The sequence below is a fragment of the Rhinolophus sinicus genome, linkage group LG02 (assembly GCF_036562045.2).
Source record: "Rhinolophus sinicus isolate RSC01 linkage group LG02, ASM3656204v1, whole genome shotgun sequence".
In the NCBI taxonomy this organism is placed as follows: domain Eukaryota; kingdom Metazoa; phylum Chordata; class Mammalia; order Chiroptera; family Rhinolophidae; genus Rhinolophus; species Rhinolophus sinicus.
Window position 1 is genome coordinate 179,528,031 of NC_133752.1, and position 25,236 is coordinate 179,553,266.

Here is a 25,236-nt window from a genome sequence, read left to right on the forward strand (position 1 = left end):
TTTGAATTTGATTGTAAGTTTTGGGTCTCCTAGTCTCTGGCGCTCTGTCCGGAGCCTTCTCTCTATTCTCATCTCATATAGCAGTGCTAGTGAGAAGAGGGGAAAAAAAAAAAAAAAAAAAAAAAAACCCGGCAAGAACATCACTCCTTTCCGGACCCCGTCCTTTCTTCCTTTGCCCTCCAGGGTCCGCTGTGTTTCCCCGAAAGCGCGCTGTACGCCTGGTTGCCGCGAGACCGTCGCCAGGCAACCGCGTGTCTATACACTGCGGGTCTGGCCCGGGGCTCGTCCACATGGCGGCTCAAGGCGCCTCCTTGACCTCATCATCCAACGTGTCTGCCACATCGGTGTTGCCACCAGGATCGCCACCGACCCGGCCCTCGACCTCAACTGCAGTCTCCAAGTCGCCCCTGGAGTCGAGGGCAAGCTCTCTGAACCCACAACCTCTGTCCACGTGCCAGCAGGACTCGTTGCCTCTGGCCGTGTTTTATGGGCCTCTGGACGCCAAAAACCCGCTCCTGGCCTCCTTTGAGAAGGAGATAAAGGAGTTGCTAGGCTTTATGAAGAGAAAGAAGGCTTTAGAGATAACAGAGGAACAGAAGCATGAATTCCACCAGCGTTGGTAAGCGGAGGCAGGGCGCTGGGGCCGGGGCTGGCCGGAGAACTTCCGGGCAACTCTCAGGGCCCGGGGTGAGATGCCCCGGAGAATGCAGGCGGTGGACCCAGGACCTGGTCCTGGAGGTAAAAACAAAGTTTAAGAAGTGGAGAAGCTTCGCTATCACAATCCTAATTCCTGGTCAATGTTATATCTTGGCTTCCTGCTCGGGTCAAAATAAAAAGCAACACAGAAATGTTTCATAACTCACCATTCTTTCTGATTGTCTCCTAATTGCTACTCCATGCCAATACATTTTTGGCTCACTCACGGGTTTGCACAACTTTCCATTTTGTGGGTACAGTTTTGTGTATGGAGAAAAAGTAGTAACTTGGAGGTAATTTCGGTTCTTGAAAAAGTTCTTGATGCCATGAAGTATGTCCTTCTGTGAACATGGGCCTTTAATTCCTTTTTATACTGTTATTAGGATCATAATGACTTTTCCTTGATTTTGTGACTAATTTTGCACATCTGTTTGCCTTGGGGAGGTGGGGTTTTCACCATGTTATTATCCTGAATTGCAAATTCCCTGTGTTTAATGTCCTTTTCTACTTGTTACCATCTTCCTTTGCCAGTCAAAATACATTGCAAACTGAACAGTTATAAATCTAAACAAGTGGCAGAGAATAGCAGAATAGTGAGTAGTTTCAACTTGTATTTTTTATTTATGCATTTCCTATGAAGAAATAGTTTTAACTTATATTTATTATTTATTCATGCATTTAACTATGTATTGAGCACCTATTATATATCAGACACCATTCTAGGAACTAGGAAGACATCAGGTTAAAAAAAAGATACAAATCTGTATCCTCGTGGAACACAAAGTTTTGTGACTACAGATAGCTACTAAACCAATATGTAAGGAAATTATTTCACGAGGAGATAAGTGATAGAAAATTAGAGCAGGTAGTGGGGGTAGAGGATATGGGATTGGTGTTGCAATTAAAAATGGGATGATAAGGAGGATGGTCAGGGAAAGTCAGGAAAAGTGGCCTTTGAGAAAGAGGAGGACATATAGTAGCCAGTGATGAGGATTTCTGTAGAAAGAGTTGGCCAAACAGGGAGAATGGCAAGTGCGAAGGTCCCAGGGTGGGATTGTGAGTGTGGGAAGAACAGGTTTCTGTCAGGAGTGAGGGAGGTTATGAGTTTAGTTTTTAGATATATTTTTAGTTTGACATGTGATTCAATATTCATGCAGAGCTATTATGTAGGTAGTTGGACAGTTGAGTCTGGAAGTCAGAGGAGATATACCTTTGGGATTTACCAGCATATCAATAATATTTAAATCCGGATACTTGGTGGAATAGCTGAGGGAGTTAGTGTAGATGGAGAAGAAGAGGGTCTAAGGATTGAACCCTGAGACACTCCAACATCACCTAGTGATGAAGGTAAGTAACTGGCAGAGACTAAGAAGGAGTGGCCAAGGAGGTAGGAGAAAACCAGTAAGTGTGTGTGTACTAGAAGCCAGGTAGAGAAAGTGTTTCAAGGAGGAAAGAATGATCGATCAACTGGGACAAATCCTGCTGATGGTCCAAATAAGATGAAAACTAAGAATTGACCAAGGAGAGTGCATTACATACCTAAGATATATATACCAGCCTTCCAGTTCAAACTACCACCATCTTGGATTTTCCCTGCAGCCACTGAGTCTCAAATCTATTCTTAACGTAGCAGTCAGAGTGATCTTTATAAATAAATCATCCACTCCCCTATCTAAAGACTTTCTATTGCTTTCCAAATAAAATTACGACTTCTTCTGGTGTCCTCCAGGGTCTGCGGATCTGGCCTTGCCTGCCTCACTAATCTCAGATCATCCCTCACTTCTCAGCATTTTCCAGGCAAACAGATCCTACTGTTTCTCACCCCAAGGACTTTGTATGTGCTGCCTCCATTGTCTGAAATGTTCTTCCCTCAGCTTTTCAAATATTTGTTCCCTTCTCTTCTTTCAGGTCTTCGCCCAGTTGTTACCTCCTTAGAGTGGCCTTTCATATCTAATGCAGGTTCATTAATCACTTTATACTTTTTATTTGTTTTCTTGTGTGTTGGCTGTCTCCCCCATTAGAATGTAAGCTCCCTGTGTCTTTTGAATGATGTGTCTCTTTTTCAATGCTCTGTTTCTAGCACCTACCCTTGGGGTTGGAACATAGTAAACATTCAATGAATATTTGGCATGGAAAAAATTCAAGGGTTATTGAAAAAATTCTAAAATTCAAGCATTCTGAATAATTGTAAATGTTCTATATGGGAAAGTAGACCTAGATCAATAGATGAGTACAGCATCTGTCCCATCTCTAAACAGATTAGTAGAAAATCACAAATGTTAAGGATTGACATGGACCTTAGCAATCTAACCTCACACAATTTAGATATGTGTATATGTATGTATGTATGTGTTTATGCAATAATTTTTATTGAGTGCCTACTATGTGTCAGGCATTTTCCTAGTCATGGGTTATACAGCGGTGCACAAAACAGATACAGGAATCTGCCCATGGAGCTTATAGTCTAGCAAGGGAGATAGGCTTTCAAATGAGTCATTAAGTCAACACAGATACAACAAGTGCAATGAAGGAAGATGTTACTGAGCACTTATGTGTACCAGGCATTATACTGGGTGCTGGGGATACAGCAGTGAACCAGATAAAAGCCCCTGCTCTGTTGGTACTTGTATTCTAGAGGAGGAAATGGACAATAAACATATTACATAAGTACATTTTATAGTGACCTAGAAAGTGATAAATGCTAGGGAGAAAAATAAAGAGAGGAGGGTTGTAGAGTGAGAGACAGGAGATTGCAATTTTCAATAAGCTGGTGTGAGTAGATGACACTTGAGCAGAGGCTTAAAGAGAATACAGAGGGAGCATTTCAAATGAATGGTGAGGGCGGTGACATTAAACTGAGATTAGAAGGATGCCTGGCAGTTTACCAGGCAAGGAGGGAAGATAAACGGAGCAAACATGTGGGAAGATCTTGGCAGGAAAGAGTCAGGGACTTTGGAGGAAAGGACAGAAGCCAGTTTAGCATAGTTTAGTGAGTGTGGGTGCAGTGGTATGAGATGCGATTAGAGGAGTAGGTAGGGCTTTGGAAGGTTTTAGAGGCCATTTATAGAGTTTGTGTTTAATCCAAATGCATGGAGAAGCTATTGGGTAGTTTTGGGCAGGGTATTCACCATATGTGATTTTTATTTTAAAATATTATTTTGGTGACCTTGTCCGAATGGAGCGAGAATGGCAATGTACAGAACAGTTAGGAATACAGGAGGTAACATATATTTGACAGATGGTTATCTTTTTAAATCCAAATATGTTTCTTTTTGTAACAAATTCATAGTATTTAAAATATAGATTTGACCACACCAGCAATGTCATTAAATATAGAGTGTGATAAATTTTTAAAAGGTATAAGCACATAATATTGAGATATTCTGTTTATATAATTACAATTTTCTATTTTAGAAAATTCTAACTATCTAGCAGCAGCTGTTATCAATCAGTAATCCAAACTACATTAACATTCTTTTCTTAAATGATGTATGTGATATAGTATATATTGTATTTTCCTTGTTTAATCATTATGTAAGCTGTTCCCAATGAGCAATCTTAGCTTGAACTTAAGGTTACTTAAAAAAAGAAAAGAAAACAAAAGAAAAGACAGTTATCTTATTATATAACCTTGATTGATTTAACAAAGCTGTTGGTTTTTTTTTTTTAATGAGTAACAAACCTAGACATCATTATCTCATCTGTAAGGTTTGGAAGAATTAACTCAACTACATAATTTAAGAATTCTAGCAAGTCTTGGTGAATTTTTTGGATTCATTATATTTATTCTAATACTGTGACATTTCATGAAGCAGCAAGTGAAACTGAAAAAAGGTAAAATAAGCCAAGCAATCAAAACACTTCTCCCTTTTTAAACTTCTTTGGGCTGTATTTGTCACACTAGTTATTTGGCATTGTTGGTTAGGACTTGGTACGTGTATAGTGTATATAGTTTTCTACCGTAAGTAGTATTGTTCAGTCCATGAAGGCAGGCATACCCTCTCCCACCACTTCCTTTGTCATTCAACCAATATCCTCTAATTACCTGAATGAATTAATTGACATGTTTCTGTTGAGGTTTTTTTATGAATATCCCACCGTGTCCATCATAGATACTAGAGCCATCTCCAATCCTTAACTGTAGATTCCTGTCTGTCTTAGTCAGTGGAACAAATACCATAGGCTGGGTGGCTTAAACAATAGAAATTCATTTTCTCACAGTTCTGGAGGCTAGATATCCCAAGTCAAGGTCCGGCAGGGTCAGTTTCTGGTAAGAGCTCTCTTTGTGGCTCGCAGAGGCCCGCTTTGTCCTCTTACAGCCTTTCCTTTCAGGAAGCAGGGGGGGGAGGAGAGAATGGGAGTGAGCACTAGTGCTCTCTGGTGTCTCAGAAGGGCATTGATCTCAATGAACCAGGGCCCCACCCTATGACTTAATTTAACCTTATCTACTTTCTTAAGTGTCCTCCCCTCAAAATACAGCCACCCTGAGGGTTAGGGCTTCAGCAATGAACTTTGAGGAGACACACATTCATTCCATAATAGTGTCCTTATCTAGAAATTTATGAGGGAGGATTGGACAGCTGTTAAGGGAAATTTGAATTTTTCCTAGAGACATTTATAATTTCTGAGGGGGGGAGGGGTAAATGTTGACTAAATGAATGAACAAAATAAGCAATGATCTGCTACCCTTTGAAACTCTGATTAGAAACCACTTTGAGAATACTATATGCTTTATTTTTGTTTTACTTGGTAGAAGGAAACATAACCCTAAATAGACTGACTGGATATTTGAACTCTTGGACCCTTTACAAAAAAGAATAAAATCAGAACAAGGAATTTTTTTCCTATTTATTTATTCTTTCAACAAATATTTATCAAGTACTTACATATAGTAGATATTCACTACTCTTAGGGCTGGAAAATAATATAATTGAGGTCCTTGCCCTCAGTGAGTTTATATTACAGAGGATTGGAAGTTATATATATATACTTAGTTATATACTATGTACTAATTAGGAGCATGGATGCAGTAAGTCTCAGTTTCATCCATTCTATATTTGAAATATTGATATTTCATATCTCAGGGTTGTTTTGAAAATGAAATGAAAAAAAAATAAAGAGCATGTTGGCAAAAGATCTAGAACAGCCAACGTAATATTGAGGAGAACAACGTTGGAAGACAGACGCTGCCTGACTAAGATTTTTCTATAAAGCTACAGTAATCAAGTGAGTGTGTATTGGTAATAGAGTGGACAAATAGATTAAAGTAATGGAGCAGAGAGCTCAGAAATAGACCAACATAAATATAGTCAACTGATCTTTGAGAAAGGAGCAAAGGCAATACAATGGCATAAAGATAGTTACTTCAACAAATGGTACTGTAACAACTGGACATCCACGTGTAAAAAAAAATGAATCTAGACACAAACCTTACACCCTTCCCAAAAATTAACTCAAAATGGACCACAAACCTATAAATGCTATAAAACTCTTAGAAGATAACATAGAAAAATCTAGGTGACCTTGGGTTTGGCAGTGACTTTTTAGATATAACATCAAAGGCACAATCCAGGAAAGAAATAATTGATAAACTGGACTTCATTAAAATTAAAAATGTCTGCTCTCTGAAATATACTGTCAAGAGAAAGAAAGCCAAGCCACAGACTGGGAGAAAATATTTGCAAAAGACATATCTGGTAAACGACTGTTATCCAAACTACAAAGAACTCTTAAAACTCAACAGTAAGAAAACAACCTGATTGAAACAGTGGACTAAAGACCTCAACAGACATCTCACCAAAGAAGATACACAAATGGCATATAAACCTATGAAAAGATGTTCCACACCTCTATCATCAGGAAGATGCAAATGAAAACAACAGGCCTGTACCACTACACATTTATTAGAATGGCCAAATCTGGAACGCTGACAACACCAAATGCTGGTGAGGATATGGAACAAGAGGAACTCTCATTCATTGCTGGTAGGAATGCAAAATGGTATAGCTACTTTGGAAGACAGTTTGTTGGTATCTTACAAAACTAAGCATTCTCTTTGGTAAATTGTTCTCCTTGGTATTTACCCAAAGAAGTTATGTCCACACATAAATCTGTATATATGGATGTTTATAGCAGTTTTATTCAAATGAACAAAACTTGAAAGCAAACAAAATATCTTTCAGTAACTGAATGGATAAATAAACTGGTGTATCCAGACAATGGAATATTATTCAGTTCTAAAAGGAAATGAACTATCAAGCCATAAAAAAGGGGGGTGAATCTTAAATGCATATTACTAAATGAAAGAAGCCAATCTGAAAAGGCTACGTACTGTATGATTCCAAGTACATGACATTTCGAAAAAGGCTAAACTGTGCAGTGACTAAAAAGAGCAGTGGTTAACTGGGATTGGGGGTGGAGAGGGAGGGATGAATATGCAGAGCACAAAGGTATTTTTAGGGCAGTGAAGCGACTGTGTCATACCGTAATGATGGATACATGTCAGTGTACATTTGTCCAAACCCATGATGTACAATGCCAAGAGTAAACCCTAGTGTAAACTCTGGGCACTGGGTGATCAGGATGGATCAGTGTAGCCTCATCCGTTGTCACAATTGTACTACTCTGGGGGGTGTTGGTAATGGGGGTATACGGGGAATCTCTATACCTTTTGCTCAATTTTTCTGTGAACCTAAAACTGCTCTAAAAAAATAGTCTATTTTTAAAAACACATATAAAGAGCTTCAATCAGTGCTTGACATAAAAGAAGCAGAAATTTTAACTATAAGTGTATTTATTAATCATTAGACATGAACAATAAGGCACATTGGAAAGACTTAGCACAAGATACATTTTTAAGGGTTGCTTGCTAATTAATTGAGGTTTCGTGCTGACTTTGAAGATATCATTATATTTTGATTTTTACAGTGCCACCTCTTTGTTTAATATCTGGAACAAATATGCCCCCCGGCTGCCAGTTGCCTATTACCATGAAAAGCTTCTGAAGGTTGGAGATAGCCTTTGTGAAATGAAAGTAAGTGCCTCTGGAGGGAAAAAAAGCCTAAATGAAACTCATTTGGCTAATTATTATTATTATACTTTGGTTTGATACCATTCCTATTTTACATGATTTGATTGTTTTTCTTAGAAAAAATATAAATGAATACATCACATTTTAATGAGGCACAGTAACCAAAAAAGTGTTTGTTTTTTAATTTTGTATTACTAGTTGCTATTCTCCATAGGTGAGTGATTCCAGAACAGAAAGACAGCTGGCTGGGGATGGGCAGGAGCACAGCCCCGAGTTAACAGAGGGTGTGGTCGGCCCAACAGGAAATGTTGAGTCATCATGTTCCTACCTTATACAAAGGAGCCCAGGCAGCACTTCCTGTTGTTTTATTTGCATGGTTGGCTGACCCAGCCGACAACTCTCATGGCTTCTGGCCTTGCTGCTGCGTTGCTTGCTTCCCAGTGCCCTGTTTTAATGAATTTCGTCTCCTTCTTAATGTTTTGCCAAATGTAATTATAGCAGTCATTCCACACTTGCCCTGTTTCTGGCTCAGTATTGTATTCCAAACTGAGTTTGTCTCTATTTTTAATTCCATATCAATACCTAGGTCTTAGATTGCTGTGGACTCGTGGACTTGGTTTGGTAAGACCACACCATGGCTAAGTTTTAAATTAATGATAATGTAAGTGTTTCCCTTAAACTCTGGCGTAGGCCCAAGTTATTCCAAGTTAGGTATGAGTATTTGGCACATCTAGGATCTGTGGACTAAGAGTTATTTTATCCAAAGTGATTTTAGGTCAGATGTGGGCTGTATTCAGTGTCTTCTTAATCTTTGGTTTTTTAGCATCGTTTTCCTCCTCCATTTCTATTTGTTTTGGTTTGGGAGGAAAATTTACCAAATAAAGGATAAGATGTGGAGGAATTTTGGTAATTAAGAACTAAGATCTATTTTCTGCTGCCAAAATTAGATAACCACCTTAGCTTCATGTAATTGGACTGTGGTTCTTAGAAACTTGAAAATATAGAGTTTGGAAAAACTATAGGAAGAAAAAAAGATGAGCTCCCACTTGTAATCTGTATTCATGTGAGGTGGAATGACAGCTTTGACAAGAATTAGAAGAGTGCCCCCTCTCCATTTTGATGCTTCTCCTCAATATAAGAAGCTGGTGACTGGGTTTGGGGAGTATCCAGGTAAGCTGAGTGGATGCTGGTGGAGGAAGGAGAAAGCAGCATGTTAGAAATTAATAAAAGCAAGTGGATGATGGGTAATGGCTAAGGTAGCGATATTTTAAAATTTGCTTAAAGGAACAACAACAAAAACATTTTAAATACTTTTCATAGTATTCATAAGAAAGTGGGCCGATAAAGGTATTTATAATCCTGAAAATGAACTGCTTACTTTGGTTCTAGAATCTCTTTATTTTTACTTTAGTTACAGTACAGATCATTTTGTTGACATATTCTTGTTTTGAACCGGGATTTGAATTCATTTTATAAATCAAATTAGAACAGAAAAGAATCAGAAAAGAATTAAGTGAACAATGACAAACAAGTCAATAGAAACAGAAACAAAACACATTTGACTGTGATGCCTCCCGAGGGGCTAGGTAACCTGAAAGGCAGTTCGCACTCAGGGCAGTTGCTTTTCCGGGAGACACAGTCACAGGGGAGGAAGCTGAGTAAAGGTTGCAACAGACATATTTCAGAGCCCTACTCACATCCACTGCCCTGAAACGCTTCAGATTAACTGTGCCTTATGGGCTACAGAAATGAGGCATGTGACTTTGTAATGGAAATATAAGCCTGAATTAGAACTAACAGAATCATAACTAACAATAGTTCTGACTTTTTTTGGTTTGCCCTGATGCAGCGTCAGAGACTTGACAAAAGAGAGGTTGAGCTAGCTCATCACCTGCATTTTTCTCTGCTCTCCTCCCTTCTCCTCCCTTCCCCTTTTTTCTCTTCTTCCCACCCCTCCCCCTCCTCCCCTTCCTTTTGCTCCCCTCCTGCCGCTCCCTCTTCCTTCCCTCCCCTCCTCCTCTCTTTGTCTCCCTCCCTCCCATTCTCTCCTTTCTTCTTCTTTTACTTTCTCCCTCTTTCTCTTTACTTGCACCCCCATCTTTCTTTCTCTCCCTGCCTCCTTCCTTCTTTCATCTTTCTCTCTCCTTCCTCCCCTCTTTCCCTCTTTTTCCCTCCCCCTCTCTCCCCTCCTTATCTCTTATTTCCTTCTTTTTTGGAGCTTAGGCGGTATCAGAGAAGCAAGGCTAGTTACACAACCAACTCATCTATCTCTCTGACTAAGTGGGTGGGTTACCATCAAATGGTGATGTTAAATTTTTTTGGATTTTAAGTAGTATATACAGGTATTACCACACGCAATAATACCCTAGTGAATATTTTCATCTTGGAGATCATAATGGTCTTATCTCACAATAGGCTTGTTTTGAGGAGAATTATGAAATAATGAGCATTAATTGCCTAGCACAGTGTCTGTCATAATAAGTATTTGGAAATGGTAGTGATAGTGGTAGTAATAATGTAACGGTGGTAGAAATAATAGTAATAGTAATAATCAAGGTTGATGCTATTAAGAATAACAAATATTATCTAATTTCAATAATGATATAATTTGATAATTATATTTAATATTAATATAATTTAATAGTAAAATTTTAATAAGCAAAGTGATATTTTGAAACTTTCATCAAGTGCTCTTATTATTTCAGGACTATAAATTGGCCCTTTTACAGTGCTATGGAAGATATCTTCAGCAGTTCAATATCAACTTTGATGAGAATCAAGTAGATGTACATCAATTCAAAACTGTCTTTTTTCCAAAAGGCTTTGGAGACAAAACTGCTGTGCATACAGTAAGATGAAAGTAGTAGCTAAAATAGCTACAGTTTATGATGAACTATGCAATATATCCTATTGTTGACAGTCTTTCCTTTGTTTAGCATAGCATTTACTTGTGTGCTATAAGTTGCTTAATAAATGTTTTCAGTTCTGGATAAGAAAGTGAACTTATTAAACTTTGTAAAGATACTTTGGAGATTGTATCACTATAATCACTCATTCATCTAGCAGACAGTTATTGTTACAATAACTAATATTTGTAGAGTGGTTTTAGTTCACAGAGTACTTTGGAAAACATATTTGATCCCCACAGTAACTTTGTGAGTTAGATACTATTATTATCCCTATTTTACAAAAGAGAAAAAGAAAACTAATCACACAGTGTAACTAGCGGTCTGGAGTTCAAACACAGATCTTCTGATATAAAATTTTATGCTTTATTTTGAATTGTTATCTTGCAGCCTCATTACAGTCTTAAAGGGTAGGTATGATTATGCCTCTTCTACAGATGAAGAAACTGAGGCTTATTACAGACTAAGAAACCCATCCCACTTAAAACAGTCGGCAGAGTTGGTGTTTGAATGCTAATCAATCTGAATCCAAAGCTATGCTATTTCAAACTTGATTATTCAAGACCTTGGAAATATACAAGGTGTGATAAAAAAAATACGGTGAATGTTTAAATAAAAAAAAACTTATTAAAGTAAAAGACACGTTGCCATTAACCCCCCTCAAAATATGCCCCCTTGCTTGGAACACACTTATCCTATCAGTCTTGCCACTTTCTAAAGCAGTTCTGAAAGTCCTCTTTCATGAGTATCTTTAGTTGCACTGTCGTGGCTGCCTCAATGTCCTGAATCATTTTGCCTTTGGGGAAGAGCCAGAAGCCACATGGTGCCAGATCCGGTGAATAAGGTGGATGAGGACACATCATCAAGTTTTTATTTGGCAGAAATTGCTATATACCAGAAGTGATGGGTGACATGGAGCGTTGACATGATGGAGGATGATTTACGGCACGCTTTAAAGCACACGTTTCTCAACCATAGCTCACATCTGACTGACTGCACTGAACAAGTTGAAACTTGTCACACACTGTTACTAAGGTTCCACGTGCCGCTTCCCATATTGAAGATCCCTGCCTTTCCGTTGGATGGCACTCGGCAGCAGCTTTCACCATATTTTGTGATAGAAAAGCTCTGTGTCACACATCGCTTCTGGTGCAGCAATTTCTGTCAAAAACATTATGGTATGTCCTCATCCACCTTATTCACCAGATCTGGCACCATGTGGCTTCTGGCTCTTCCCCAAAGTCAAAATGACCATAAAAGGTAAATGCTTTGAATAGATTCAGGACATCACGACAGCACAGCTAAAGACATGAAAGAGGACTTCCAGAACTTCTTTAGGAAGTGGCAAGAATGGTGGCATGAGTGTATTTGAAGCGAGGTGGAGTATTTTGAGGGGGATTAATGGCAATGTGTCTTTTACTGTAATATTTTTTTAAAAATTGAAACATTTACCATATTATTTGATCACACCTGTACGTGGCTTAATTAGCAGAAAAATTTCAAGCCATGTTTGGGGGTCCATTGATCAGTTCAATTTGACTATATCATAGGTACATGAATGAGAATACTGGGCAATATGAGTTGGCACCCCATTGGGAATAGTACTGAATGAAAAGCTTAGGAGTTTGGACTTTTAAGGCCTCTCCTATTTCACCCCAGTCTAGGTCCCGATCTTTCTCTCATGCATGATTTCATTATCCTGCTTCCACCCGAACTCCCTGGCTTAGCACCAGTGTACTGATGAGCTCCACTGTCTGCAAAACTTGTGTCTTAGATATCTGCGTGGCATGGCTCATCACTCACTTCTTTCAGGTCTCCTGCACTCCCTGCTTTATTGTTTTTCACCAGCTCCATTTTTATTTGTTTATTGTTTAATTTCCTTTCTCCCCTTCTAGAAGCTTCATGAGGGCAGGGGCTACTCTAATCTCTAATCCCTAGTGCTTAGGACAGTGCCTGGTAGGTAATAAATTCTCAGTAAAGCTTTATTGAAGCGTTGAATAAGTGAAGTGATATAGTCACAGTGAGTAATCTAGAGTCAGTACACAGAATGGATTAGGAGGAAAAAGACTGGAGGCAGAAAGTGAAGCAATGAAGACAACATTAAGAGTATGCCATCAGGACTGTTGTGATAGGTGCAAAAAGATGTGAAGAATTTGGTTTTTTTACATGCTAAGTTCGACACTGGCATACTGTGGTTCTCAACAAATATGTATAAAACGAGTAAGAGAATAAATAGATTGAAAATTTCGTCTAGGAGGAACTTGACAATGCAAAACTAGAGGTCTTGAGAAGTTTTGTTAGAGAAATAATTTTGGAATGAAATGCATAAAGATCATCTATGAAGCAGTGATAATGAATTTATGGTCAAAATATTAACGGCAAAGTTTTGTGCAAAGATACTTAATCATGTAATTTAATGACCCCCTTTGTATGTACTGTAGGGAGGCATGATGGCAGAGTTGGTAAGAATTTGACCTCTAGCATCACCCTGCCTGGGTTCAAAGAGTTGCTGTGCCACTTCCTAAGGATGGAAACTTGGAGAAGTTGTGTAATTTCTTTGTGCCTCAGTTTGACTATATCATAGGTGCATCATCTGTAAAAATGGAAGTAATAACAAGACCTCCTGCATAATGTTGTTTTAGGATTGCTGAGATAATTAAAGACTTAGAATAGGGCCTGACACTAAAAAAATATTAAGTATCATTATCTGTTTATAAAAGAAAGAGTACTTTAAAGGTAATGATTACTCCAACACGTAGATACATTCAATGAATATCTTCTGTGATACCAACTACATAGTGACTAGAAATAGTGTACATACATCTAAGCATGAAATCTATGTGGTAGATAAGACCCATTTGTATTATTAATAGTGTCTACTCCCATAGCTTTACCAGTACTCATCAGTAGTCTAGCTAAAATCTCTCTTCTGAACTCCACATCTATTCAGTTATGTCATAAACATCTCAGCTTGACATATCCCAAGCTGGACTCATCTTTCCTCCATCATTGGCTCCAGCCAGTCATCCAAGCAAGAAATCATTGCAGATCTCTTCCCCTCCCTTATATCCCACATCGAATTGGTCACTAAATCTCATTGACTCAGACAAGACTTAAATCTTTCCTTTCTCTTCATCCCGGAGTCCAGGGCCCCATCTCAGGACCCTGGTATGTCTGGACTACCTCAGAGGCCTTTGATCTCTCCTAGCTTCCCTGCACGTAGCTTTATTCCCTACCCTCTGCTTTTCATCTTCCACACTTTTGCCGGAATTAATTTCTAAAGTATAAATCAAATCATTTTACGCCTCTGCCCCTTGACTTTGTCCTTTAGCTCAAGTCCATATTGCTTGGAATGACGTGGAATGCTCTCCATGTTTTTTGACCATGGACCACCTCTACAGTTTAATCTCTTTATCTGAAACATTCTTTTCCAAACTTACAAAAGACTTTCAATTCAGTGACCACAGCAACTACTTTAAGCATTCTTAACATTGCTTGTACCTGGAGTTCTTTTCCCTCTGCCAAGAGAAGAGGACTTGCCGTCCTCAACTTTGAGTCCCTGTTGCTTAACAGAGTGTGACAAATAGAGGTTCTCAATAAACATTTGCCGAATGAATTGTGCAAATAGTAATAATTACATCTGAATTAATAAGTTAAAATGCCATTGGGTGAGTTTCTAAAAATTGATTCAATTCCATTTTCTTGGAAATAGGATTTTGTACTTTTTTTGTTTTGTAGTTTGAAATTTTTTTGATTAAGGAAAGGTTATCTTAACTAAATGGATGCTTCAAAGAAACCTATTTTAGCACATTTCTTTCTATATGTCTTAATCTGTTAGGGTTGCTATAGCGAAACTTCATAGACTGATGGCTTAAACAACAAAAATTTATTTCTCACTTTCTGGCTGCCGGGATATCTGAGATCAAGGTACAGGAATATTCAGTGTCTGGTGAGAGCCTGCTTCCTGGTTCATAGATGGCTGTCTTCTCACTGTGTCCTCAGATGGCAGAAGCCATGAGGGGGCTGTCTGGTGTTCCTTTTATAAGGGCACTAATCCCATTCATGAGGCCTCCATCCTCATGACCTAACTACCTCCTACCTCCCAAAGACTCCATCATCTAATATCACTTTGGGGATAGGTTTCAACGTAAGAATTCTGGGGGGTGAGGAGGGATATAAACATTCAGTCCATGGCACTATATTACTCTATTAAATTAAGTAAGCAAAATTGTCTCCATTTTAGTTTCTTACATTTTGAGGAAAGCTTTCCTAAGTTGCATAAACTTTGTTTATATTTATTTATATTATATTTTCCCATGTGTTTCAGTTTCATGCTTTAAATGGCAAATATATTTGCAACTACCAGCTGGTCTGTGACAGTGATATGAACCTACAGAATAAAGAATCTGTGGTCCAGTGTCTGCATATCTTGTCCTCCTTAAGACTCATCATGCAGTTGGCTCTGCCACAGGAGCACCTTTGTTGGATTATCTTCAATGGTATGTACCCACGTATTTTATTTCCCATCATGTCATTGAGAAAGTTATTTAAATGCCTAGTTTGATGTTAACTTGATTACCTTGTGATTTAAAACATACTTACCTTATGATTATGTTTTTTTACATTTTTATTACATTTTAGTTTGTTCTCATAAGCAGGGACTTAGAAAGCATATCTTTGGGTTTTCTGCTCAAGGAAGTGTTAGAGGCTGTGGGGATAATCTGTTTCAGGTATATAACAAGCAGGGGCCTCAGTTAATAAATAAATATAAGTGGAGAAGAATCAAAGAACTGCTGCAGGTTAGATTGGTTCTGAGCATCATCCAAATGTATTGGTCCTCTCAAGTACTTTGGCCAGTGACTGTGGCTTTCTAGGTATCAACCTTCTCTTCCTACTTGGTTTTACTTGGTTTTGAATAAGGAGCTCTGAGAATGTGTGTGTACAGTATACTTATATACATATGTACATTGTGTAGATACACATATGTACATTATATATGACTCATGAAATATTACCTATCAAAATGTAACATTTTTTTTCTCTTTAAAGAGTTAAAATTTAGATTCAATTCAAATTGTTTTTAAAGTTACAATGAAAAGTTGCAATGAGTCATCTGCTATATTGTTCTCTGGATAATATATTCTTAAAAGGAAAATAATGACAGTGTGTTCTATATGCATAAGAGCTGGACAAAATAACCTGAAAGAAAACACTGGATTTTACCTCATCTATGGCAATTGAAATACATTTCCTAGCCTTTTCCTACCTTGCCCTCCCCAAATATTTTTTTGACATTTTGATTGAAATTAGACTTTACATGCCAGAGATGAGGCTGATTTTGGAAGAAATTTTTTAGTCCAGTGATTGTCAAGCTTTTGTGCCTGATCATGCTCAAGAGCATCTGTGATTTCCAGAGTAGCCACTACCATCTCTCTACCTGAGTTGCTCACACATCTTGGTAGGGACTGAGCAGGAGCAGAGGTTCTGTGCTCAAGAAGCAGTGAATAGGCCCATGGATTGGGCCTTGCAGTCAGGCCTTGCTTGAGTGGTGGAAATGACCCAGCATGACTCCCTGTCTGCAGTCTTTTCAGATTCACACACAAAAAATCCCAATATTCTTAAAAAAAAAAAAAAGAATAATGATTTTTAAATGATTTTTGTATCTTCTCTGTCCTTTTCTTGGTGTGTGCTTTTTCTTTACACAGGTAGTATCATGCTCTAGATTTTATTCTGTTTCCTAAATATTATTCTGCTCAATACTATGGTTTTAGAATCTAGACAGGTTCCTGTCTGTAAATCTAGTTCATTAACTCTGCATGCTGAATTGTGTTGCAGATAGCTGTACACTTCTAGAGATGGCCACCTGGTTTGCCCTACCTCACTAACTGCACAAATAATTCTGCAGTGAATATCCTTGCATGTGTCCTTTTATAGACCTGTATGAGAATTTTCTGGGATCTATGCCCAGGAGTGGGATTGTTGGGTTGTGAGAAATATATTAATATATATTTAGTTTCACTAATTCCTGCCCGTTTTAATTAATTTTTCCAAAACCTATTGCCAAGCATTGTTCTAGGTGCTAGGGACACAGGAGTGGACAATAGTCCAAAACCCTGTTCTCATGGTTACATTCTGCTACAGGGAGGTGATAAATCAAAACTAATGGACCTAGAGAACATTATGCTAAGTGAAATAAGTCAGAATGAGAAAGACAAATACCACATGATCTCACTTATATGTGGAATCTAAAGATCAGAATAAAGGAGCAAACAAAACAGAAACAGAGACATAGAGAAAAAATTGATGGTTGCTAGATGGGAGGTGGGTGGGGATGGGGGAAAAGGTGAAGGGTTTAGAAAGCACAAATTGGTAGTCACAATATAGTCACGGGGATATGAAATACAGCATGGGGAATATAATCAATAATGTAAAGATTATGTAGAGTGTCAGATGGGCACTGGACTTATCAGGGGGATCATTTCATAGATGTGTAGATGCCTGACCACTGTGCTATACAGCTGAAGCTGAAGTAGAATAATATTGAAATACTGAATGTCAACTATAATATATATGTGTATATATACATGTATATATTATATACATGTATATATCACAGGATGTAAAATATAGCATAGGGAATATAGTCAATGGTATTGTAACAGCTATATAAGATGTCAGGGGTAGTAGATTGCGGGGGTTATCACTTTGTGAGGGGTGTAAATATCTAACTATTATACTGTTTTGTACACCTGAAACTAATAAAAAATGTATTAAAAAGGAAAACCTAAATGGTTGTGGCAGATCGTGCAGAGTGCTATGGAGACAAAAAATGCTGAGGAGGGGATAGGGAGAGCTGAGCTTGGGCTGGGGCTGGGCTGCATTTTTAAATAGAATGATCAGGGAAGATCTCACTGAGATGACATTTGAGCAAAGACCTGAAATGAGACATCTGAATATTTGGGGGAAGGACATTCCAACTGAGGGATTAGCACATCCAAAGATCCTGTGGTTTTAAAACTTTGAAATTTAAGTAATCAAAAATAAATTAACTTACAATTTATCAAAATACATTTAAGCTTTTCAGTTAGAAGTTAACACTTATTCTCTTTACTTTTAATTGACTATTGTATGTACACATCCTTGGTTTCTTAACCTATGTAACCAATCTTGGTTCTTTCATAAAATTTAACTGGGTGTATGAATATTTGATAATACCTTACTTCTCAATTAACTGGAACCCTCAAATTTAAACCCTCGAATTGCCAGATTATTTTGATGGTGGCTGGCCATCTTTGATGAAAAGGAGTCACATGACAAAGCAATAAACTCATATTAGGGATTTAGTTAAAAACAAGCAAAACAAACTTCCGGAGATATCTGAGGTTGTCAAGATTCAGCCTGTTTTCATTCTATACCAATTACTCTTTTCCGCAGTGGGGATTCGTGAGCCGTGCCAAGGTCCCGCAAAGAAGGGCTCAGTTATAGTCAGGACGTACTAGGGTTGGAAAGGTTAAAGGCACATTTTTGAAATACAGAGGGCCCTTGTCATTCTTGAGGGCAGTCTCCTTGAGGCCTTCTGAAATTCCCCAGTTCCTGTTACTGACATGTTTATACAGGCTCCTGGCTTATACCTGAATCACATGTTTTGTGGAGAGGCATGCGTTTCCTGTGCATAGCCTTACTTGGTGACTTTTTCTTTTTTAAACAAAGAAACACAGTTATACAGTTTAATTTTGAAAGATTAAGAGCAGAGGTCAAGAAAACCAAATTGAGATAAGAATACTGTGCTTGAACTGTTACTAGCCAAGTGGTTTCTTCCCTGCTGGATCTTAGGTGAAATAAGTAACTATGTCGAGAACGCAGCCACACTAAGAATGCTGAGTCCTCGAACGTTAAGGACCTATTGCAATCTCTGTGAAGTTTATGGCACTATATGTGTTTAAGATTTTATGCAATACTTTCGGTCATTGAGTTATGTGATTAATAATTATAATGCTTACAGGTGCGTTTTAATCAAGTGATGTGTATTTTGGAGCAGATGTTGTTTTCTCAAGCTTTTAAAGTTTAACTGTGAACATAGGATTCATAATTGTTGAATTTTGATGGTTATGAATTTTAGATCAAATGTTCTATAGAAAATATTTAGACTACTTGCATTTTAATTGCATTGCCTTTTAAAAGCATGTTACCATCTTCGGGTATGTTGAAAGCGTTATAATGTCCTTTGTATATACAGAGATGTATGGAGATGTTGTTCCTCACCCCTCCCCATAACCCTGCCATCTGACTTCTATCCTCATTTAATTAATGGCCTGATTAAAAATAAAATTATACTTGAATGATATTAAATAGGAGTTGGAAATACTGTTTTTCATTAGAGTGCTCATAGGACATACCTTAATAATAGGATAAATATTATATGAGACGCCAAAGGAATATAATGCAACCTATTATGCATTATGATGTTTAAATTATTATGAGATTATTTTTTTGAGTATTGCATGATTAAATCTGTATGGCTACCCTATTTGGAGATAAATCTTTAGTTTTTCAACTATAAGGAAACCATGGGAACCAATGCTATTTTATATAAAGTACTAAAACCACAGGGTACATAAATTATGCTACTAAAAATATTCTTTTGTTCAATATATTTCAAAACTTAAAGTGCTTTAAAAATGAGAATCTTAAAAACAATTCCAAAAAAAATAAAAAGGATTCCTGTGTGAACATATTTAAAATATGGTCATATTAATTCTTTTAATGATTCAGCTAACAGTTACACAACAAATTGTAATGATTATAACTCTCTAACCATTGTCAGACTTTCTCATGAGATTACTTGTTTTGAGAGCTACAGATGTAAACCACAGAAATTGGAATATAAAATTTCCATCAGTTGACTATAAAACATAATGATATTTTTCTCCATTTAGGTACCATTTACATCTACACCATTTGCAGAAAACTGATGGTTATTGGTCAGTCTTCCAAGGTATGAAATTTACTGACAAAAATATCTTCCCCTGTATTTCCTGTTTTTCTTAAGACTTTTGTTAGCATTGAATACTGACAAAGAAAATTTAGTGACTATATAACAAAATTTAGTGAATATATATGTGTATATATATAAAACAGGTTTTCAATTTTTAGTTTTACTTTAACATGACCATATGTAAAAATACGGACAATAAAGTATTAATGAAAAGAAAGCATTCTTAAAATTAATAAGTATTCTCCACTGTCCCTTGGTCTCTCAGATTAGTCATAACTTGTAAGCTTAATACTGACTATCCATCTGATAACTATATCTCGAGATAGGGTGACCATCCATTCTGGCTTGCCCAGGAAGGTCCTGGTTTGTACATCTTGTCTGGTATTATTAGTAGTGCCTGCTTTCACCCTTACAAGTGTCCTGGTTTGAATGATAAACTATGGTTACCCTACTTATGTGATACCTATGGAACTTGGACTTCATTTTGCTTGAAGAAGTTGGACTTCACTTACGGCCTACATGCTTGCTAGTAGTTAGGTGAATGAATACCTAAACTCTGTCCCAGTCACAAGCTGAGGGTAAGGGGACTTTATTTTATAATAAGATTCCCACTGACCAGTGCTCACTGCTCAGTTTTAGCTTGAGGGAATGGCTGACACTTCCCTATAATGTTGGTAGCACTTTTATTTCTAGGAGACATGTTTTTTCCCTGTATTTATTGTCCAGCCTTTGGAATGTAGGCCAAGAAGGGCGAGTATAGCCCCGCTGTGACCATACTCAAGTTGTTACTGCCATCTGAAACATTACTACTTTATTTTTCTTTATCACATGCAGTATTCTTACCCTGAATATTCTAACTCTCAGGACAGATGCATTTTTTTTTCTTATTTTCTCAAAACATAGCCAAGTATCTTGAAAGTTACCAACACTTAAAAATGGAAGCAAAGAGATTTGCATGCTTAATTTATAACATTAATTATGTGCTCTCTCTCTGTTTTGTTCCTTGAATTGAAAAGCTCTATTACTGACAGTGACTTGAACAAATCTGTGCCTGCTTTTGGCATGAGAATTAAAATGAGGGGAGATTGTCCCATGTATAATGGAAACTTGGCATACAGAATATTCCAGGGATTCTACATGCAGTTACAGATGATTTCCTAAAAAGAATTTGCAAATTCCTATTGCCCTTGCTGTAGCAACAAATACTGCTTCACAGAACCATCATAATTTGGTTTGCTATAGTGTTTGCGTGCCAAAGCTTTGTAGGGCAGAGATGTATGTGCCAAAATGTAACTGTTTGTGTTTGTACTTGTTAATGCTGAGAGAATTTTAATGTGATAGTCTTTTAAAAATAATTTTACATTTATACCCTATATAAGATTTCTCTGCTCGTAGAACTTGAATTTCTCTCTGACAAAATAAGAGCTGAAGGAGAATAGTTCTGTGGTCTCGGTCTTGAGGGATGGTGGTGAGGGGAGTAAGGGATACAAGAATTTTGGGGTGGTGAGTGGTTGTACAGTTGGCATTTGAAGAGTGGGATGAAATTCTTTCAGTTTGTTTAATATAATAAGTTCCAAGGAAATTAGTAATTTTCGCCCAGAAATTTCTAAATCTTCAGCTAGTGAATTGAGACATCTGTGTCCTTCTGGGTCTGAGGGACCCTGATTCTGTAGCTACTTTAGAGTTCTCTTCTAGTCTAGCATGAGACAGAAGGAGAAATAGGTATGAGATCCTCAGGCTTTTCTTGGAGTCACCCCAGAGCAATATAAACCCTTATTCCTGGAAGATCCAGGCATTATGGCTACTGTTGGTTATTATTATTGAATCCCTACTATGCGTTAGGCATTGTGTGAAGGGCTTTGCATTAAAGTCCTAGGAGGTGGGCACTACCATCATCATCATCATCATCATCATCATCATCGTCATCGTTTGTTGGGTGAATGCCTACCGTTTATCAGGTAGGCTTCTCAGCACTTTCATATGTTTTCTCATCCAGTCCTCACACCACCACTCAGAAAGGTACTGGTATGACCTTCATCTATAGCTGAGGACGCTGAGGCTCAGAAAGGTTTATTTGCTCAATGTCACACATCTAGTTAGAAGTGTAGCTGAGGCCAGAGCCAATACATCACTGCATTGCCCCACAACACCACTAAAACAATGCACGAATGTCGACTAAATTTAATCTTGTCGTGACTATTTTGGCTTACCTACTCAAATGGAGGAGCTGTGTGGGCGGGGTTAGTATCTTTTGACATGATTATTGCTGAAGACCTTGACAGGCCAGGAGCTGTTCCCCAGATGGGAAACACTTCCTTTTGCGCTGAGGGAGGTGAGCAGCATAAGCTTAGGGAGTGGAGGGAGGGTAGATTTCTGAAATCTCTTTTCCTAAAGACATAGGACAATTTTGTTTTCGGTTATGGTATAACCTGTAGTTTCTTTGGAGGCATTTAAAACTGGAGTATAGTACTCAGTAAATATTAAAAAAAATACAGTAGAATCTGTTCATTTGAAGAAAACGATTCCTGTTTCATTTACAATAAAACTGAAATAGTTTGTAAAGCCTGTGGCTTGAACAATGATTGCCCAATTATTCCACGTTCCATGACATAAACTTCAAATCAAACCTTTGAAATGCTGCTCAGTGTTGTTTCCCTCAAAAGTTGGCATACATGGTGCTGCAGTGCCATCCTGTGGCTGAGCTGATTAACTGTGTGTGTGAGACCCCGGAACCGTGTCCTCACTGGGCTCCTAAAATGGAGTTTTTCAAAGTTTTTTTTTTTTTTTTTCTATGAAGAGACCAGTCCTGTTTAAATCCCATCATTTTATAAAATTAATAGAAACAGTTCTATCTTTTAGAGGCAAGAAAAAAAAATGCTACAAATTAAGAATTATTTTTTTGGAAATGGCTTTTCATTTTTAAAATCTGAATGATGGTTTTTCACAACCCTAAAAGGAATGATGTTTTTTTCAAAACCCTAAGAGGAACGATGGTTTTTTTTCCCTCTGAACTCCCCTTTGTCAAGGCTGCCTTGTGTAGTGGAAAGAACGCTGCTGCACTTGAAAGTCCGAAGACCTGAATTCCAGCTCCAGCTCTGTCACTTATGAGCAGTTTAGCCTCTCAGAGTCAGACCAGGTTACTTTTAAGATCCCCTTCAGCACTAAAATCTGTGATTTACGGTTTTTTATGCTAAGTCTCAGGCCAAACCCAAATATAATGTGAACAACTGGTAACCGAAGCTCTTTTTATTTTGAAATGTGAAATTTCTAATACCCCGGGGGGCTTTTTGGAAAGACATGTGAATTTAAAGTGGGGAAATTTATACCTGGCTTAATCCCCTACTCTCCAAACCACACCAATCCAAATGCAAAGATCCACGGTAGGATTTTTGTGCAGCAGATGTGAGAAAACTTGAGTTTTGATGACTCTTGATTCCATATCAGTTCATGTTATGGCAAGGTTAGCACACAATGACGACAGCAGCAACAACAAAAACTGCAATAAAGCACCCCCGGCAGACTTAGTAGAGGTATAGTGTCCAGGAGCAGCGACTGAGAGGGTCATTGTACCATGGTTGGTCACATACTCTAACCGGACATGGACAAACTGGAGCGAAGCTGTGGAGGACCAGCCGTGATGGGGAAGGGACGTGTAGTTCTGGGAGGTGGAGAAGTGCTCAGCGATCTTTATCCTGGACAGAGGGCAGGAGGCATCGGTGTTTTCAGATTCTTGGAAGGCTGTAGTTTGAAAGTGAGTTTAGAGTGGTTTGGTGCTGTTCTGGAAGATATGACTAGGACTAATGCACAGGAGGTGTATCAAGATGGTTTACATTTCAGATTAAGAAAGTATGTTTGGACTTGTCTTCTGATGCCACCTGGCATGTTCCTTGTTACTGGAGGTGGGAACGCTTGGGTAGGGAAGGTGTGGGACATCAGGTGGTAGTGCTGGTGATGTTGGTGAGGGTGAAATTAGATTGGCTTTCAGCCCTTTTATTCTATGATGATTTGAAATAGTTCCGTATTTGGCACCATGAATTGAATCTTTTAAATGCAGGTCAGTTAGTCAACAAGTATTTATTGCATGTCTACTACACACCAGATAATGTTCTAGGGGGCGGGGGATACTTTGGTGAACAAGACAGACAAGTGTTTCCTAAGTGAACTTACATTCTAGCGAGATGCGCTTACATTCCAGTGGGTAGCAAAGAATATTGACATTCTGTGTCAAGCCCTGCTCTCTTTTCCTCTGGATTCAAAATTGACTAGACTATGGCGAATTCTGCCCTTTCAGGTTTCTTCTTTCCCTTAGATGTCCACTGAGCTGCTTGCACACGTGTTATATACACTGTCTTTGAAGGCTCCAAAGGTGGTAATAGGGTCTGAATGTTACCAGTGTTTTATTTATTTTTGCTATTAAATACTTTGTCAGTCTAGTAGGTTTGCTTAATATATATGCATCTCCTGGACCTTTTTGTTGATTTGCCTTTTCAAGGCGGATTTGACTACTGTACATATACTTTTCCTTAATTAATTCCTTAATTATTTAAGGTCAAATTTGTTACTGGAAGAGGGACTTTATTCTGTTGTTCAAATTTATTATCATTATTTTCTTAAGAATCTAGAATATTTGTTAGCTCTCTTGGTTGGTTCTGCTAGCTTTAGGGTTGTTCAGTGAATTCATTTAATAGCACTTGGGAATATCTGTTATGTACCTGGCACTATTCTAGGTGATGTAAAAACGAATAAGGTGCTTTTCCTATTTTCAAAGAGATCACAGTCTAGTTTGGAATCACACATGTGAGCATGTTAATGCTATTGTATGTGACATATGATATATGTGTACATAAAATATATGTAAATCATACACACACACGTAACACAATTACAGCAGAGACAGAAATGAGGCAATGGCCATTTCTCTCTAGTGACGTTAGGAAACACTTCTTTTCAACAACTCTTCCCCGTATTCTCCCTCCTCCTCCTGCTCTTGCTGTTCCTCTCCCTTCTCCTGCTTCCCCTCCCTCCTTCATTGTCATTACCAAAGCTAACACTTACTATGTGTACTATGTTCCAAGCATTTAGTGTGTGTTAATTCATTTGGTCATCCAACAATCCTTTCAGGTAATCACTGTTACACCTATTTTGCAGATAAAGAACCTGAGGCACATGGAGTTTAAGTAAACTGTCCAAGGTAACACTGCTAGTAGTGGAGGTAGGGTTTCATCTTGGTCCTGTAGGGCAGGTGAAGGAGTGAACACAGTGAGCAAAGACACACATATTTGGACCACTAAGGTGTGTTTTGTGCCATGGAAAGCACTTTGGACCAGCTTTAAGTATACGATGCAAGATCAAGAGTAACGGAGAGTGGGGGTAGGCAGGGACTGTCTTTGCATGCCGTGTATAAGGCTTGTACTTTGTCATACAGGTAACAGAGAGCCACTGAAGTGTTTTAAGCACAAGAGTGCACAACCCAATTTGCATATTAAAGGGAAACTCTGGTGGAGGTAAGGGCAGTGTATTAGGAAGGGGGAGTATAAGAAGAAGGCCGATGGTGAGGTAAAGACAGGGAGACAAGTGAGGAAGTACTCAGCAGTTCAGGGAGACATAGG

At 38.1% G+C, this 25,236-nt stretch overlaps 1 protein-coding gene across 2 annotated transcripts in view; it reads left to right on the plus strand.

Annotated features, from left to right (window-relative positions):
• Positions 1–226: 226 nt before the first annotated feature.
• Positions 227–25,236, plus strand: part of CFAP54 (cilia and flagella associated protein 54) — a 252,306-nt gene continuing 227,296 nt past the window's right edge. For both annotated transcript variants that reach the window (XM_019732067.2, XM_019732066.2), the window contains exons 1-5: positions 227–619; positions 7,624–7,729; positions 10,432–10,575; positions 14,960–15,131; positions 19,569–19,627. In XM_019732067.2, coding sequence (XP_019587626.2) covers positions 291–619; positions 7,624–7,729; positions 10,432–10,575; positions 14,960–15,131; positions 19,569–19,627 — 810 coding nt within the window. In that variant the 5' untranslated portion in view covers positions 227–290. The remainder of the gene's footprint in view (positions 620–7,623; positions 7,730–10,431; positions 10,576–14,959; positions 15,132–19,568; positions 19,628–25,236) is intronic.